This window comes from Cololabis saira, chromosome 9 (assembly GCF_033807715.1).
Source record: "Cololabis saira isolate AMF1-May2022 chromosome 9, fColSai1.1, whole genome shotgun sequence".
NCBI lineage: Eukaryota > Metazoa > Chordata > Actinopteri > Beloniformes > Belonidae > Cololabis > Cololabis saira.
The window spans coordinates 28659076-28677804 of record NC_084595.1 but is presented as its reverse complement, the minus strand read 5'-3'; the positions used below and the strand labels follow the sequence as shown (position 1 = coordinate 28677804).

The 18729-nt window shown below is 40.2% G+C and overlaps 1 protein-coding gene across 1 annotated transcript; it reads right to left on the bottom strand.

The window, feature by feature from the left end:
• Positions 1-858: 858 nt before the first annotated feature.
• Positions 859-12634, bottom strand: dnajb5 (DnaJ heat shock protein family (Hsp40) member B5). The gene is made up of 4 exons (XM_061729071.1): positions 12520-12634; positions 10364-10628; positions 9031-9692; positions 859-2853 (listed from the first exon to the last, which is right to left on the bottom strand). Exons 2-4 carry the CDS (start codon positions 10572-10574, stop codon positions 2620-2622), a joined length of 1107 nt encoding a protein of 368 aa, XP_061585055.1. The 5' UTR covers positions 10575-10628; positions 12520-12634; the 3' UTR covers positions 859-2619.
• Positions 12635-18729: the final 6095 nt, after the last annotated feature.

Sequence of the window (18729 nt, the reverse complement as noted above, 5' to 3'; positions counted from 1 at the left end):
TAGAAATTTTGGTTATCTATACTTCATTGGAGTAATTATTTTTCAGACGACTTTTTACTTTTACTTCTTACATTTTCACGCATTTATATGTACTTTTTACTCCTTACATTTTAAAAACAGCCTCGTTACTCTATTTCATTTCGGCCTTTAAAAAAAACTATCCAGTTAAATTGCGCCGTCCGGATTGAATGAATTTGGTTGTGGTTGTGGCACAGATGTTCTTGTCCAGTTTTGTTCTTACATCCGTTGCCCTCAGATTCCTGCAACTAAACTTGGATGTACATTCCAATAAAGGTTAGGATAAAATTTATCCTAACCTTTATTGGAATGTACATAAATGATAAACTGCCTCTGAAGTTTGACTTTTTGCACCATTACAATACTTATAGGCAACTAGTCATATCTTCTGCTCTCTGAAACACATGTTAATGCTCAATAGTACACATATATGGTTCTTTAATATATTTGCCTTATACTAAGATACATTCATTTTCAATGGCTTTTGTCCTTAATGGCTTTTTTCCCCCTTACATTACTTTTACTTTTATACTTTAAGTAGTTTTGAAACCAGTACTTTTATACTTTCACTTGAGTAAAAAACTTGAGTTGATACTTCAACTTCTACAGGAGTATTTTTAAACTCTAGTATCTATACTTCTACCTGAATGTGAATACTTTTGACACCTCTGTTTGCGAGTGAGATATGAAGTTAAGTTACGATTATGATGAAGACTGAAGTCTGTGATAAAAGGTAAAACACATGTCCCACCAAGGTCGGTCGTATTCAACGTGTTTCTGATGGTTCCCCCAGAAAAACTCACATGACAAAAACTTAACACATTTTTATTTATTTGTTCCATTTTTGAAAAGTTAATAAATACCGACTTGTCAGATGCAGATAAGCAGTGAATCTTTCAGCAGCAGCCGCAGCACGTGTGAACCCTGGTTGCAGCCACACCTCCATGTCCTCTGAGGCTTCGAGAGGCACGACTTAAAATCACACACTCAGACTAGTCATTCAGTCTCTCCCACAATCTCATCGTTTAGTCAGTTTCTGTAAAAACATACAAGCTTGTTATACAAACATGTCTGCATACAAACCATAAGGCCTGTGTGCAGAATCCATGCTCATACATGTTATCATTGAGTTTAAACAGTAAGAAGAACTGACAAAGTTTAAGAGCTGCCTGCAGCCGAGACAGAAAACAGCTGTGGCAAAGTTAGAAAACTAGTTTCCTAAACAGGGACCTCTACTAGCTATAAATGAGTAAAGTTCAGAGTACAGATGTTACAGAGGCTGGAAGCCATTATCAAATCACAGAAATTCCATGAAACCAAAAAAAAAAAAAAAAAAAAAAGCACACACGAGTGTAGTTTATTTTTGGCACCGCTCACATTAGCACCGGGACATGGCCTTCAAACGCCACAAGAGAAAGCAGAATATACACACCAAGGCCGGGTTTACCTCTGAAAAATCCAACCTGCACCTGTATGGCGCTTCACATGGAAACCACGGGCAGATTCCTCAGTCCTGTATCAAATCTCGCCCCCGAAAAATGTTCTAGATAACATACAGTACATTACAGATTTACATTGCTTACTTATTGATTTGCTTCAGTTATTGGTTCCTAATGGTAATGTCGAACGCCACATAGGGCAACATCTGTTGTGCTCTCAGCATGGCTGTTTTGTTTTACAGTGCAACCTAATGTTTGTGTTCACATACGCAGTGCAACACTGGGCTAAGGCACCTATATGGCCCTTAGATATTGAGCGAGGCCATTCAATTCAGACCAGCCCCATAGCCCAGAAGGGATAGCACCCATATTACAAGCAGATTATGTAAATCCAAACTTACTGTTACAGTATGTGATTGTCATTCCAAGAGTTTTCCGATGTAGCTGAAAATACGCTAATGTTAATTGAAACGCAATAAGGGCTTTAAATGTGCTGTGGCACTGGAAATGTCAATTTATATTTGGAAGGACATCGATAATAATAGATGTCCTAGTGATTTCAAGCACAATGAAAAGAAAAGCAGGGAATGGAAGGTGGGGAGATATGTTCAAATCAGGGTTTGCACTGAACAGCCTCGAGCTGCTGGCACAATCATGGTAATAATAAACAATCTTATTTTTTAAATATATGGAAAATAAAATCCTGGAAAAATGTTTCCTTTAAAAAAATACCTCACGCTTCATCCCATCACAAAAAGACGAGGATCTTAGAGTTGGACAGCTTATAAAACCACAGATAAATCCGTAAAAAGCAGTTAAGAAAAGGAGATTCGCTAAAAGCCCCACGGTTGTGCTTAGTCCACATTCAGCACCACTCCACCGCTCAGGTGCTCGTTTATGCGCTGGAGTCAGTGGACGAATACAAACGTGAATAAATTAAATCCTAAAACTGTCAGACCTGTCGGCATTCATTATCCTCCTGCTGTGAAGTCTCACCAAACCACAGCATCTGCGCAAAACTGCGTGCATTGACACGGGGGTATGGGAAGGTTAACCAACTAACTACTAGATGACGAGAGTGGGTGAAGGAGTGTCTTGGATACTTTTTCTGGGTTTAGTCTGGAGTGTGTGGTGACAGCAGGGGGAGGAGGGGTGTGGTTTCCTATGACTGAGGGAGGTGTTGTCTGATAATCTCTCTGGACTGAGGGGGGATCCTGTCAGGAAAACGGACAGAAAACTCCACGATGAGGTCACCGCGCTGTGATGGGTTCTTTGGGAAAGGAAGGCCTTCCCCTCTGAGTCGCTTCACCGTCCCAGGCTTGATGATGTCATGACAGGGGAGCGAGATGATGCGGTTCTCCAGCGTGGGAATGCTAACAGTACATCCACACAATGCCTAGAGGGGAGAGGATATAGAGGGGGTTAATATCTTCAGAGGGAAACAAATTCCAAAGCCATGAATGCCTCAGTGACTTCATGTTTCCATGATGTAAAACTGGAGTTGGTCTTCTCCCAGTTTGTCATCATGGAGCAAGCGTTGTTGTGTTTTCTGTGTGGTATGCATGTTCATGTGACGAGTGAAGCTCACAGAGCAGCCTTTCAAACAGAAACAGTTTGAAAACAGAACTTGGCAGAGGAAAAGTTTTTCATGTTTGCCTGTGTGTGTGTCTGTGGATCTGACAACCCCTCCAACTATTTACGAGCTCAGCCGATTCCTGCCTCACTTCATTAGCCCTGGATGTGAGACTGTTGCTAAAATTAGTCCCCTGTGCAATGCTGACACACTTGAACACACACAAACCCATGCACAAACACACACACATAGGTTCATCTCAATATCTTCACGGGAACGCTCAGTTGACACAACACATAACTCAATTTAACTCTCATACCCTAAACCTTACCATGACCAAAGTATAACCCTAAAAAAGTCCTAACACAAATTTATAATTAAAGTCATGAGTACTACCCTCCGCTCCTTATCAGTCCGTCAGAGTACAGCGCACCAAAACTTCACACAGACCAGAGGTTATAATGACTTTACAGCCTTTCACTGAGTATTATTCACCACATTTGAGCTTAATATAAACAAGCTATTAAACTCACAACTCGGTAAATGAAGTTTCCTTGTGAATAGCAGACTTTTCTTATATAATTATGTACACAAAATAAAATCAGTGAATACCATAAAGGTGTAGAAAAAGAGAAATGGAGAGCTCTTATGGATGTCTTTTAACTTGCAGAAAAGAAATGTTTGGTCAATGTTTGGTCAAGATTAGAATAAATACATAAAATACTTTAAAACTGATCATACAAAATGGAAATCATTGGAAGAAAGTTTAAAGAATTATAGGCACTGGATATTGTGGGCTTATGTACTTCTTGGGTAGTGGGTATAAAAAAAAAAAAATGGATGGAAGAATGGATGTACTTGTTCCCTTTACTCTGCTATTTCTTTGCTGATAAGGGCCATCTTTGTCATGCGCTGCTTTTAAATGATTTGAAACTGTTCACATCATTTTCTGTTGTTTGAGACCTTTAAACAAACAGCCAACCCCAAATGCTAGTTGCTAAATATCAATTTCATCATGTTAACATGCTTTACAGTGGCAATGCTTACCAACAATAACAATATGAATCCAAGGCAGGTATACATTTTTGAGCGTTATAGTTTAAAATCATCATGCTATGTGTTACTATCTGACTGTTACTAATGAAGATCCTAAAAATGTAGTCATGCATTTACGATGAAGTGATGGTGATTGATGAAAGGGTAAGGGGCTAAACAAAATCTAAAAGTTTAGGAAACCATTTAAATTACATTTTTGAGCAAAATGTTGATATGGTATATATAAGAGATTTAATTTGATAGTGGTCCAGAATAAGCTATTCAGTCACTGGAGATGTTTGTCTTCAGGAAACTCTTGATTTGAACAAATGTGCATAAGAGTGACATGACTGTGCCATAACCATGAAGGTTTTTAAATCTTATAATGATGTTTCTTTCAGCCAGAGGTGTCATTATTAAGACAATGTTGACTTATATCAAGATGTCAATATCTCTCTGTAGTAGTTGGTTTTAACAAAGAACCATATGAACTGTTTTAATAGTAACATGAGGGTACACGTTGATCTCAACTACATTAAAGCTTTGTTCTACCATAAAGTTATGTCAAATCTTCAGGTAGAGTCATGTTGTCGTCACAGAACATATTAAAACTAATGTTGCATTAAAAACGACATAACTGACTGAATAAAACATTCCAATCATCAATAACGTTTATCACTAGGGACAATTTGTGATGAGATCACACCAGCTGTATTAGTAATGAATAACAACGTGTGTGAATGCGACATAAATTGCCCCCAATTAAGCATACGAGTAGGACATAAGCAATCTTCCCACTAAGCTTTCCCTTTTATGCAATTTTCCAAATCTGTAAAGTTGCTTGACTGCAGCTTCTTCAGTTACGATGTTAATTGCAGTGACAAACTCTTTCAGACAGAGTTGAGTCATTTCATGGCTATGAAGAGTCCTTCTGTTAGGGTGACACTAAATCCTCTTTTCAACATAGTTTCTGTACAAACATTTCAGGCAATACACTGCCTGTAACGAACACATTACAGACCTCACAGCAGATGATGATTACGGTAAGTATGAAAAACGCTAAAAGATCATCAAAGGCTTGGTTAATGTATACTATTGTTTAGGATGTTATGGTGTGAAGCTGAGAATAGGCGATACATGTATGTGCTTATAATTCATAAAGCTATCTGTTACATAATACAGTTATTTTAATAGCGTCAAAGATTAGTTTTTTCTAAAAGATACTAACTCTAATACCAGTAATATGAAGTTCACCAGCCCGTCATGATGTAACTTTTACCTGCACGTACGGAACCTTTAAGACCAGATCAGTGTCATTGCTTAGCAAGCGTTCTATTAAAACTGTTGGTGGATTTTCTTGTCTCGTCTGGTGGGCTTTTTAAACAAACTGGGATGTGAATGTGGACCGCTGAAGTTCAGTCAAGCAAAACAGCTGCTAGAGAGGACAAAGTTTTCCAGCCATGACATCAGAGGCTTTTTACCCCCTACATACATTACGGTGTGACTTATTATACGACTGTGTTAGAAAGTGGTGGCTCATCTTCTTGTTATGAACATTTCCATTGACTAGCATAGTCTTACACACGGAGACAGGTTGCCATGACACTGGACACACTGCCAGCTGATCGGAGGGCCCACTGATTACATAAGCCCACTCAGACAACAATGTCATGGAGACTGACACAAACAGACAAACATACTTTTTGCTATATTTGTAAGATCTCTCTCAACTGGCATTCTTTCCCCAGGGCTACATTCATATATTAACTCATTGTTACATGCTCAGACTTAAAAGGTTTTCTTTTTTTTCTTTTTCCTCCACGGTATGCTAAAAGTATCCTCACAAGCCAAAGTGCCCCCACAAGACTGTGGGGTTGTCTGCCAAGCTTGTTTCCAAAGCTGGCTGTTAATACTCGGTGACGTGAAAGGATTAAAAACACAATAGCTGCTAAAAATGCAAATGAATGCCTCACTCTCAGAGGTCCAACATCTACATCTGCAGCCGTCCGTTTGGTGGCAAAACTAGCCCTTATAAAAGCTGTCGACTTTGCTTTTAGAGTCCAGCAGCTACAGTTAGCAGGTTGTTTGTGATCTCCTCAGACTGCTCTCTCTGGTCCATGTCCAGTGTGGTGAGCACCATGATGCCAAACAGCAGTGATGACTGCGTACTTGTCCTTGGATGTGGCTTCACCTCCGAAAATGAGAGCACCATTGCCAGGTTCAGGCCTCAGTGGGCAGGATCACACTGCAGTTTTGTCTTCAATGCCCTATGAAGCGTTCCTAGGGTATTGCCTTGGTACTGCATAGGGCAGGGGTCGGCAACCCAAAATGTTGAAAGAGCCATATTGGACCAAAAACACAAAAAACGAATATGTCTGGAGCCGTAAAAAAAATGAAAGGTCTTGTATCAGCCTTAGAATGAAGACAAATGGTGAAAGGAGAAATGTCGAAAAAAAAAGTCAAAATGTGGAGAAAAAAGTCAAAATTTAGAGAAAAAAGTCAAAATGTTGAGATTAATGTTGAAGTACAATCTCGAGAAAAAAGTTCAAATGTTGAGAAAAAAGTGGAAATGTTGAAAAAAAAGTCGAAATGTCGAGATTAAAAAGGAAAGGAAAAAGGAAGAAAAAAAAGTGGAAAAAAGGAAAGAAAGAAGAAAAAAGGAAAAAAAACAAGAAAGAAAAAAAAAGGAAAAAAAGAGAAAATAAAGACAAAGAAAGAGAAAAAAGGAAGAAAAAAGGGAAAAAAAGGAAAAAATAAGAAAAAAGCAAAAAAAACAAGAAAAGAAAGAAAAAAAGGAAAAAAAGAGAAAGAAAGAGAAAAAAGGAAGAAAAAAAAGAAGAAAAAAAGACGAAAAAGGGGAAAAAAAGGAAAAAAAAGGTCAAACATTTTTGAAAAAGCTCCATGAGCCACTAGGGCGGCGCTAATGAGCCGCATGCGGCTCTGAAGCCGCGGGTTGCCGACCCCTGGCATAGGGCATGGAAAGAATTGTTACATGATTTTTGTGGATTCTTCGTATAAAAACTGATAATAATAAACTTAAATAATATCACAATCAACCCAAAGGGTGGAAAAGTCTCCTAGGGGCTTCACTACATAGTCAAAGAGGCTTGGCAGCACTACACTAAAGTCCACATTGAAGCTTGCTTCATGTAGAAAAACAAAATTGAGCATCTTCCAACAGTCAAAGTATAACAAAAACAATTATATCTCCCATATGCCAACATACTGTATCTTAGCTTTCTACTTTTAATTTTGACTAATGGAGGCAATTTTTAGTGAGGGTGCTCCGTCATTACATGCCACATTTATGAGATAGGTCTAGTCTAGTGTGGTGCATTTTCACTGCAGCATTTAGCATCAAGTCTTCAGCGAAAGCAGAGCAGAAAGAAGCGGTGCAATATGAGCTCCTATTTGCTGTGGAAACTGAATCATCTGACCCACTTCCCTAATATTCCCCTGTTACTCAGCCCACCCCAGCTACATCTCCCCTTCTCTTCACATTTCGTCTTTAGCTGCATCAGGCTTAAGTCTCTTATCTGACTGTGGTCAGAGGAGAGGGGTTTTAGCTATGGGAGTTCTGCAGTGCAAACTTAAGAACTGCGTAGGCTTGATTAAGCACCATATCCTGCTTAATACGACTCAACAAACTCCAAAATGTTTTAGCTTTCACAGTTTTTGCTGCGTGGAGATGCCGGTGCTTTGAGGTGACTTACTTCTGTGTTGGTTTGCACAGACTGAGCATGACTTTTACACAAGAACTGTTCCTCACTGACTTGAACTGAATACAAACAACCTCACCGATAGCTAGGACTCTTGCCATTACCCAGACCATGTGGAGTGCAGCCCAGTATGAGACAGTGTTATTAGAACATTAATGCAGCTCTGCACCCGTTGCCCTTGTACTGTAAGAGAGGCTAATTAAATGTCCTGACAGTCGCAATAATAGCGGCCTGGATTGTCACCACTGTTACACCACAATCCATCTTAAACTGAGAGTGTTGCAAACAAGATGCAAATGTGTGCACATGTGCAAATGTTTATGACTGTGTAGCACTGGATGTTTGTGTATGAGCTTGTGTGTTTATGATATAATTTCATACTGCAGCACAGAACAAGGGAGGATAGTGGCTCCATGCCTGTCACACAAAGACATCACATTCCTGCTGCTTCTCTCACACCACGGTGACAGAGACGATGCTGCTACTGATCTTGCCCTCCAACAACAACCGCATATACTGTATATACTATCATAACCAACCACCCAGGATATTATTCTTCCTTTAATTAAGAAACAAACTTCTCTATCTGATAGGGATGGGCGGTATGGACTAAAAAATGTATCACGATAATTTCTGGCATTTATCCCGATAACGATAAAAATTAGGATAAAAAAAATACCAATTCAACTCCACCTTTGTAACTATAAATCTATCACCACATTCAGTCTTTGGAGCCAAATCACTGCTCTAAAAGATACTAAATACTACTAAACTACACCAATTAAATTAAATTGATAAAAACCAATTAAATGAGTTACACCTGTACTGCAAAACTGTAATGACTCAGATCCGCCATGTTTGTTACACAAACACGTATCAACGGGTACCTGGGTTCCTTCCTTCCTTCCTTCCTTCCTTCCTTCCTTCCGTGGATTTAACACAGAACCATAAATCAGCTTCACATAAAAAACGTCATCAACGGGAATTTATCGTTTTTACCGTGAGATGACAAATTCTTACCGTGGGGAATTTTTTTGACGGTTTATGGTGAACGGTAAAATATCACCCATTCCTACTATCTGAGCCAATTTTGCCAAATTTCAGGCCAAGAATGGTTACATTTTCTACAGAGAATCACACTTCCAAACTCTGAAATTGTAATCACTAATCTTCAGGCAAAAGTGCAAAAAGAGGATAATTAGAAAGGCAGAACAAAGAGAAGTTAGATCAAAAGAGATCGGCGCACCTCTTTTAGACTGATCTTGCAGTTATAAATGATATTGGAACCATCTCTCTTGAAGTGGGCATGGCCTTTGTCTTTAAGCACAAAGGCTATGTCAGCAGGAATGTTCTCAGGGGTCTCGTCCCCCTCCTTTGGAAAAGTAATCTTCGTCCCCTCCTTCCAGCCCTTCTTGATGATAATGTTGAGGATCTTGTCCTCTGTCCTCATGCTCCGGCCGTCTGGGTTCAACCTACGGCGGGTGATCTTCATGCGCTTGGTGCATCCGTGGAAGATCTCTTCCAGCGAGACCTTCAGCTCATGGACCACCGGAGGGTCCTGGTGCTTGCGATTGGCCCCCAAACGCTCCGACGGTGCCCCTCTCCTTCTACGACCCTCCCCTGGGAAGCCATTGTTCATCCCTCCGGGAAAGCCAAAATGCCTCCCGAAATGTGCAAAGGGGTCATCCTCGTCCATGTCCACGTCCTGCTCTGTGTCGTTGCTGTGGTCATTGTGGAAGGAGAACCCGTTAGACCGGCCGTGGCCACGGTTCGAGCCAAAAAACATATCGAAGGGATTGGAGCCGCCAAAGAAGGAGGCAAAAGTAGCGTGGGGGTCTCCATGGAAAGTGTAGTGGTATGTTGAGCTGCCGGGGACCCCCGAGGAGCTGCTGCCTCCCGTCTTCAAACCTGCGCGAGAAAACGAGGGAAAGTGTTAGACTACATATGAACATACCCACACCATCAGTTCAAGGCAAACATTAACACACATTAAAACAAACTTATACACCAGACACAGAACCTTGTTCAGAAAACACAGTGTGTGCATAAAAGCAGAGGCAATAGTGGAATCCATGTGGGCGGGAAAAATCCCACAGCATCACCGATCTTCGAACAGTGCTGCTGGTGGAGGAACTCACGACGTACCAAGTCATCCAACAAACTCACACACACGCACGCGCGCCCACAAATGCAAACTACAGCAGTTGCTTCTATTCATATCCCAACCATGTTATGATCTTAGGCCATCTGTGTGTCAGTCAACACACACACACATACACCACACTAGCAGCTGAAGTAGACTGTAGTGTATTAGAATTGGTTAAGTCTTTTGACAATCAATACACAAAAATATGAACGAGACATGTTTAATACTTCAGTGACTGAAACCCAACAAGGTTCTCCACAGTGGTATTCAAAGTGTTTCCGCGCTCACAAAGTAGTTTATTCCTCGATAACTCTCAGGGCTTCACTGACAGCTCTGAGAGTTGCTCTGCCTGAACTCTGAATATTTGTCACTGACGATCAGACAGACAGACAGGATCAAACCCAGATAAGACCCCCCACTTCCTCCTCCTCACCTTCCTCTCCCAGCTGATCGTAGACAACCCTCTTCTTGGGGTCGCTGAGTACCTCATAGGCCTCTGCGATCTCCTTGAACTTCTCCTCGGCGTTGGCATCCTTGTTCTTGTCAGGATGGTAGCGGAGCGCCATGCGCCGATAGGCCTTCTTGATCTCCTCCTCGTTGGAGCCCTTGGGGATCCCCAATGTCTTATAGTAGTCCTTCCCCATACTTGCACTCTTTGGAACCAGAGCCCCCTCTTCAATTCAGGCTGTGGTCAGTCACTGGTGAGATACAAAGGTACTTTAAGAGTCTCATAACCTAGGCCGGATTATCCATATACTGAACCGGGCGAGTGCCCAGGGGCACCAGCCAATGAGGGGGCACCAAATCAAATGACTAACTGGACCATACAGGACTGTCTCAGAAAATTAGAATATTGTGATCAAGTTCTTTATTTTCTGTAATGCAATTAAAAAAAACAAAAATGTCATACATTCTGGATTCATTACAAATCAACTGAAATATTGCAAGACTTTTATTATTTTAATATTGCTGATTACGGTTTACAGTTTAAGATTAAGATTCCCAGAATATTCTAATTTTTTGAGATAGGATATTTGAGTTTTCTTAAACTGTAAGCCATGATCAGCAATATTAAAATAATAAAAGGCTTGCAATATTTCAGTTGATTTGTAATGAATCCAGAATGTATGACATTTTTGTTTTTGTAATTGCATTACAGAAAATCACAATATTCTAATTTTCTGAGACAGTCCTGCATATGTCATATTTTGTTATTTTCTCTATATATTTGATGGAAGAGGAGCAAACAGGTACAGCAGTAACCAATGACATAATAAAAATACGTGAAAATAATAATAATAAAATAAAAAGAATTGCGTTTGAGTGAGTGTGCCTTCACATCAGCTCATTCAGTAGGCTTGTTTGATTGTTTAGTCATATGCTGTAATAGCTTTGCATGTAGTCCTCAGACAGGCCATATATGATGGAAATGATGATAGTTAACATGTGGTGATACATTGCCATGTGAGTTGCATTCTGATTGGAGCATCAGTGTAGTATGGCGTTTGTGGATTCATGTCTATCTGTGGTGTTACTCTTAGTTGGTTGCTTGTCTTACATTTATTTGTAGCATTGTGTGTTGAGAGTGTTGAGCATGTACTTGAGCAACACGTTCATGTAAATCTACGGTCTTTATAACGATAGTAAATTTCCCTTTTTTTACCGTAAAATGTGGAAGGAGGGGGGCACTTCAAGTGTGTTCACCCTGGGGAACCACACTGAGTTAATCCGGGTCTGCTCATAACACCTCTCTGAGACAGATGCTGGCCAGACCAAGACACTATAGCCTGACATGCATTCAAGAAGAAACATCTGGAGTTTCACTGTAAACTCTATAAGTGAAAGCGAAAAAAAAAAAGTTTAAGCACTATGTCTGGAACATTGAGTGCTGGTTTTACCAACTGTTGCTATGGGGACGTGGTTGCAGTGATGCTTTATGCTCAGTGAGTGCAGAGGAATCCCCTTCTGCTTTGTCAAGGGGCTTCTCCTTACCAACTCTGCCTGGAAGGGTATATAAAATATGCTGTTATTTGTGATTTTATAAATACAAGTGATTGCAGATCACAGTGATGTTAACGTCTCCACCTCTGCTGTTTAACCAGCTCTGTGTAACGACCTGATCCACAACCTGTGAGGAACAACCTCTGCACGGAGGCACTGCGGCTCCTCTGAAGGCTCATTTATGGTTCCGCGTTACACCAACGCCGTAGGGTACGCGGTACGGTGCGCGTCGCCGCGTACCCTACGGCGTAGGCTCTGCGTCGATTTAACGCGGAACCATAATTTAGGCTTGAGCAGGACACGGTGGTCTCCAGCTGGACCAAGAGCACAAGAAGGAATAAATCCATGCCTGCTTAAATCTAAAAAAAAAACACCACAAAACGCCGTTTAGACTTTACTCTGACACCCCAAAGAGGTACAGATTGATATCATAATTCATAATAGAAATTAAACAAACGAATCCACGCCGATTTGAACCCAATCCGTACCATAATGAACACCAGCCAGCCGGTTTTTCCCGACACATACACACAAATCCATGCCGAGACCATCCAATTCGGTTGGAAAAGACGTGAAGCAAAATCTTACCAGGATCCTCTACAATCAGCGTCGGTTCAGATCAGCATGGTCCGGCTTGTGCGTCTCCTGCCTGGGTTTGTCCCCCGGTCCAGCCCTGCTCTCTCCTGCAGCCCGGCTCTGCTGCTCCTTATGAGCTGACGTCAGGACGGGAGGATCAGGCTCGGAAATAACCTGTGAGCAAACACCAGGCCGTCCCTGGAAAACCTCGGACAACTGCACCAGCAGCCCCGCGTCCAAGTCCCCGGCCTAAAACCATAAAGCTGTTACAGTTGTTTCATTTGGTTCCTCGTAAATTATTATCCGACGCTCCCCAGCCATGGTCGGTGTTTCCATGCCCGCCCTTCACGATCCAACACTTAAACCATATTTCTCATATAGGCTTTAATAAACATCCTGTGGAAGACCTAGATTGACATGTCTATAGTAAAATAAGTAATCTCAGTTATTGTAGTGCCTATGACATACATCTGTAACCTATTTTTTCCCAGATAAAATGAAAGTTAGCGAAAGTAATTCCACTGTTTAAAGCTGGAGATCAGGGGCGTCAATTGGGTATGGTAAGGTATGGCAGCCGCCACACCTTTGCTTCAAGGGTTAAATGTAAATGTTTGTTTTTTAAATACATTTATGGAATAACTACAAATGCAAATAAGAACAACACGATCGATTTCACTAGTTATTATACACTGCAAAAATTCAAAATCCTAACAAGAATATTTGTCTTATTTCTAGTTAAAATGTCTAATTTTTAGTCTCTTTTTTTTAAATCTCATTACATTTAAGACAAGACTCAAAAACAACCATTTTCACCTGTTTCAAGTAGATTTTCACTTAAAATAAGTAGAAAAATCTGCCAATGGAACAAGATTGTTTTGCTTGTAATGAGAAGATAAATCTTGTTCCACTGGCAGATTTTTCTACTTATTTCAAGTGAAAATTTACTTGAAACAGGTGAAAATTGTCAAATAACAAGTTATTTTTCTGGTAATGACTCTTGTTTTAAGTGTAATGAGATTTTTTGACTAAAAATTAGACATTTTAACTAGAAATAAGACAAATATTCCTGGTAAGATTTTGAGTTTTTGCAGTGAGCGAGACTGTATTTGAAAAAGTTCAAATTTTCTTGACCACACAGATAAGCTCCATAGCAGACTTCTGTGATGAGTATTTGCTGGACGTGTTGATTGATACTCTAGTTAAGTTCTGTGACTCGTAACCTTGCCATACCTTAGCTTCGACTGAATTGACGCCACTGCTGGAGATAACAAATTATACACAAATTATAAACCAGTTTCTCTTTTATACCAATTTTCAAAGATACTTGAAAAACTTGTTGTTGCCAGACTGGACAGCTTTGTTGAAAAACATAAATTATTAATTGATTGTCAATATGGTTTTAGAGAAAGTAGATCAACGTCGATGTTGATTGAGCTTAGAAGAGCTTTCAAGTGCAGTTGATGAGAAAAGGTTTGCAGTGGGGGTTTTCATAGATCTGAAGAAAGCTTTCGATACAATAGACCATGGCATTATTTTGGAAAAGATGGAAAGGTATGGAGTCAGAGGGGTGGGACTGGAATGGCTGAAGATCTACAGTACATTAGACATAGTAGCCAGTATGTTCAGGTGGGTGATGCCATGTCCATGCCAGCAAACATCACATGTGGAGTGCCACAAGGGTCGATAGTTGGACCAAAATTATTTATTATGTACATAAATGACGTCTGTAAAGTGTCGAACATTTTGAAATTTGTAAGTTTTGCAGATGATACTCCTGTCTTCTGTTCAGATGGTTGTTTAAAAGGCTAATGGAGAAGGTGACAGCTGCACTACGCAAACTGAAAATGTGGTGTGATGTCAACAAATTATCTTTGAATTTAAATAAAACCAAATTTATGATTTTTGGAAACCGTAAAACACATTTAACAACTCAGGTAGGTTTAAGAATAGAAAGAGTTGATTTAGAAAGAGTATATGAGAACACCTCTTTGGGGATAATAATAGACCATAAATTCAGTTGGAAACCACATAAGCCAAGTAAGATTAAGAATTTCCAGAAGTATCGGAGTATTGAGCAAAGTCAGACATTTTTTCAACCTTAGATCTATGAATACTCTATACTGCACACTTATTCTACCTTACTTGACTTACTGTGTTGAAATCCGGGGTGACGCTTGCAAGACCACACTACAGACAGTTTGCACAATACAGAAAAGAGCAATACGAATCGTGAATAATGTTGGTTTTTATGATCACACCAATTTATTATTCATCAAGTCAAAAGCACTCAAATTCATGGACCTGGTAGATCAGAAAACAGCTTTGCTTATGTTTAAAGCCAGAAAAAATCTACTTCCTCCCAACATACAAACCATGTTCAGAGAGAGAGAGGGGGGGGGGGTTATGCCCTCAGAGGCCAATTCAACTGGAAACAACCGATCTGGAATGCAGTTGTGAAAAGTAGGTGCATTTCTGTCAGTGCCGTGAGGTTATGGAATGCATTACCAAAAGAATTTAAATATAGCAAAAATGTGTTGAATTTAAAAAAAAAAGTATAAAGACATGATGATGGATAAGTACAGACTTGTTCCCGGGTAATGGAATGATGTCATAAAGAAAAGAAACAAAAGGATGGGTACATTGAGTATTATTTTGATAAACACTTAAGTAATCCTTTTTTTAACATATGTGTGTACATGCATGTATGTAAGTGTAAGCATGTGTAGTGTACATATGTATGTGGATGCGTAATGTGCTTGTATATACATATGTACATGTATGGATATATGTGTAGGTACGTCATAAGCAGATAGGTATGCATGTATGTGCATATGCTCTTTGTTGTTGTTAGCTATTATTCATTTGTGTTTATTTCATATAAGGAAAATGTCTCAAACATGTCAGACAGAAGAACATTTTGAAATGTAAGAAGGGGGGTGGACATTCACAAGCCGAGGCTTCAGCCCTGACCCTTTGGTCGTGACCTACTGTAAGTGTTCATGCTTGGTGGTGACCCAGACATTTTTTTTCATTTCATTTCATTTCAGTTATTGGGTTTTTGCTTGCAGGAGCAGAGCTAGACCCAGACTAGACCCAGACCCAGACTAGACCTAGACTAGACCCAGACCCAGACTAGACCAAGCCCAATGCCAAGCCCCTGCACCCGGCCAGCAGCCAGACAAGGCTCTCTGTTCAAGAGCTGCTCACAAACTCACATAAGAAACTGAATGAGTGGCTATTTTGTTTTAACTTTAAAAGAAAAAAAAATCGTGCATATGATTTTGGATGTGCGTGATCGTCCAGTCGTGCTTAGATTAAGTCTTTATAAACACCTCTGAGTCATGCTATAACTCCTCACTCCTACACCTGCCTGCTCATCAGCTATCTTGGTAAAGGCAAAATATGAAATGACATGCTGTATCTAATACCCAGAACAAATAACTAAATACCCACCCCCCTAAGTGTTTCTAAACTCACCCTGCTCCTCATCTTCCCTCCCGTGCCCTTTACCCCGACCTCAGTCCAAAGCTATAGACCTCACGTTGTGACATCACAGATCCAGATCAGACTGAAAATATACAGAGTACCCACATTGATCTTCACCCATCTTCAAATAAAGCTTCACTTGTGGGTAGTGTAAAGTTGCAACACTTAAATCCGCCGCTTTCAACAGAGCTGTGAAGACATGCTTAAAAAAATGGAGCGCTAATGTGTATCCTTGAAGTATTTTGAACAAATGGCATCACATAAATTATATTAATATCTCAAGAAATTGTCAACTTAAAAAACAGAATTGATTTTAGGATATATTCAATAAATGTATGGTACATTTAAAGGAGCTGTATGTAAGAGCAATAATAAAACGAATCATAAAATGACCTACAATATGTCAACAGACATTTAAAAATCATGTTCATTTCCGGCCGTCGGGGGTACTGCAGCCAACAGCGAAGCCGGCACGGGAGAACGGGGAGAACGCGCATGCAGTGCCATTTGACGTCACATCCGCAGGACAGCGCGGGAAACTCGGCCCCAGCACTGCAGCACATTTTGCAGCACACAGCCTGTTCAAGGCAACGGAGAGATACGCTAGAGGGATCATTAATTTTGGTTTGGAACGCTTCATCTGACATTATTACTAGAAAACTTAAAACGTATACGAATTTTTTTCATAAATCCTGCCTCAATCCTTCCTCAAGCTCCTTTAAAATAGGGAAATCTTAAAAATATAGTGGATTTTAACATTCAATAAAAAAGGATACACCTTTAGACCCTGATGATTTCCTTCCTTGTTATTGAGTTGAAAACAGGATGTGATGTCAGTACATTTTCTCTGCATAAGTACATGCCATGTAGTTAGATTTCTTATTTTTATGCCTCTTTCTAACTTCACACCATTGCATCTCAGATGAAAAAAATGTTTATTAAATGTTTCTACATTGTAACTTACTAGAATCAGGATTTGTTCTCAAAACATACAAAGAACTTACAAAATGAGATGTGTTAGGAATAGCTGTAGTTTTTTGAAAATAAATGTTTCGAATATGTATTTACCACTAGTTAAAATAGTCCAAAGCAGCTGATGCACAAGAATGGATTACTAGTCTCCTGGACGTCTGAGATCTTTGATTCCTGCCAAGCTAGTCTTCCTCTGCCACTAACTCTGATTACATTTAAGAACATAGACTCATATTCCTGGCAGAATCCCCCAAACTTTTAGGCCACTAGTTATAAGTGATTTGATTTGAATTGAATTAATCCTATAATCTGGAAATGGACCAACACAAGCATCTTGAACAAACTTTTCATTCACTGGAAGTTTTCCTTTGCTTTAGTTTGTGGTCTTTGCAACAAACTAAAAACACTGTACAACCCGAGGACTAAATATTCCTTACTTCAAAACTCTCAGCCCAGAGCAGGTCAACAAGCACCCTTCTCCAGCTTTTAAGAAAAATATTAAATCATTACACCACCTGCCAACGTCTGAGTCATTGATGACTTTTACCGTTAAGTGCACAGGAAGGTGCACTCAGCGAGATGAAACGCTCCTCCCCTGCCTGCTCACTGTCAGATCAAGAGTGAGGGACAAATAAAGACTTGGTGAAGTTTGAGTCACCCAACTGGTGAGGAGGTGTGAGGAAAGTAGGTGTCTCATTGGAGGAGTCTGTCTGACACATGCAAATATACCGCACAGTCACTCTCACACAAGAGTAACATTCAAAACAATACGAGCAGGGAGAAAAGTCTCTGTGGTATATAGCTGTAGCTGAGCAGAAGAATGTTAAAGACATTCCTGTGTGTTCAGCTTCAGTGTTTGTGTTTTGGCAGCAGGGAAGGACCTGTGGCCGGAGCAGCTGTCACACTAAGCAGCTGGTTAGCAGCAGACTTTCATTCATCCAGGGGCCCCGGGCTGAGACTGCAGCAGACACTAAAAAATACCAAATTGAATAAGGGAAATATCCCAATCAGATTTAAATCTGAAATCCATTTTCGGCCAAGTCTACGCACAGGTTATACAATCAAGTTTATTACTCATTACAAGCAGGATTTCTTACATAACTAATCAACTCTAAGAAAGTATTATCACATCTTTGCAGTCTTGTGAGTGTAATTTCTTTATTCTAATTGCCTGTAATGACTGATGCAAGATCTTCCACATGCTGCTCTTTTGTTGAGTGTACACTGAAACAGTCAGGGAACAACTATTCCTGAACTGATGCTGGGTTTCCATGGTGACAGCGGAATCTGCCAGACAGTGATGTGTCTGCCATGATAACTGCCTCAGTGATAGGTCTTCTGAGCACGTGCCTAGAGTATGCATGCATGCAATTATGTATCCCTGTGTTTTTTGTGTCCTCACGTGGAATGCAACATCCTTTGAAGCTAATATCTAAGAACACACTGTCCACACGGATACAGATTACTGCAATGTACTTGAACACCTCAATTGATGGCTGAGGGGGGATTTACTAAATGCAGACAAGCACCAGACAAAGGGTTCATAAAACATACAGAGGCTGTTTTTGGGAGGGAAGCAGACTCCAATGAACTTCTGTAAGCATCTCCCACCTCCTCTCCCCTCAACCCTTTTGCTGCCTCTGATTATTTCATCCTTTCCACCCATCTTGTAACCATAGAGACCACAGTTGCCTGAAGAGAAGTTTCTTCTTTGCAGATGTGTTGGCATCAAAATGAGGATGCTGGACGTACAGTATGTATGTA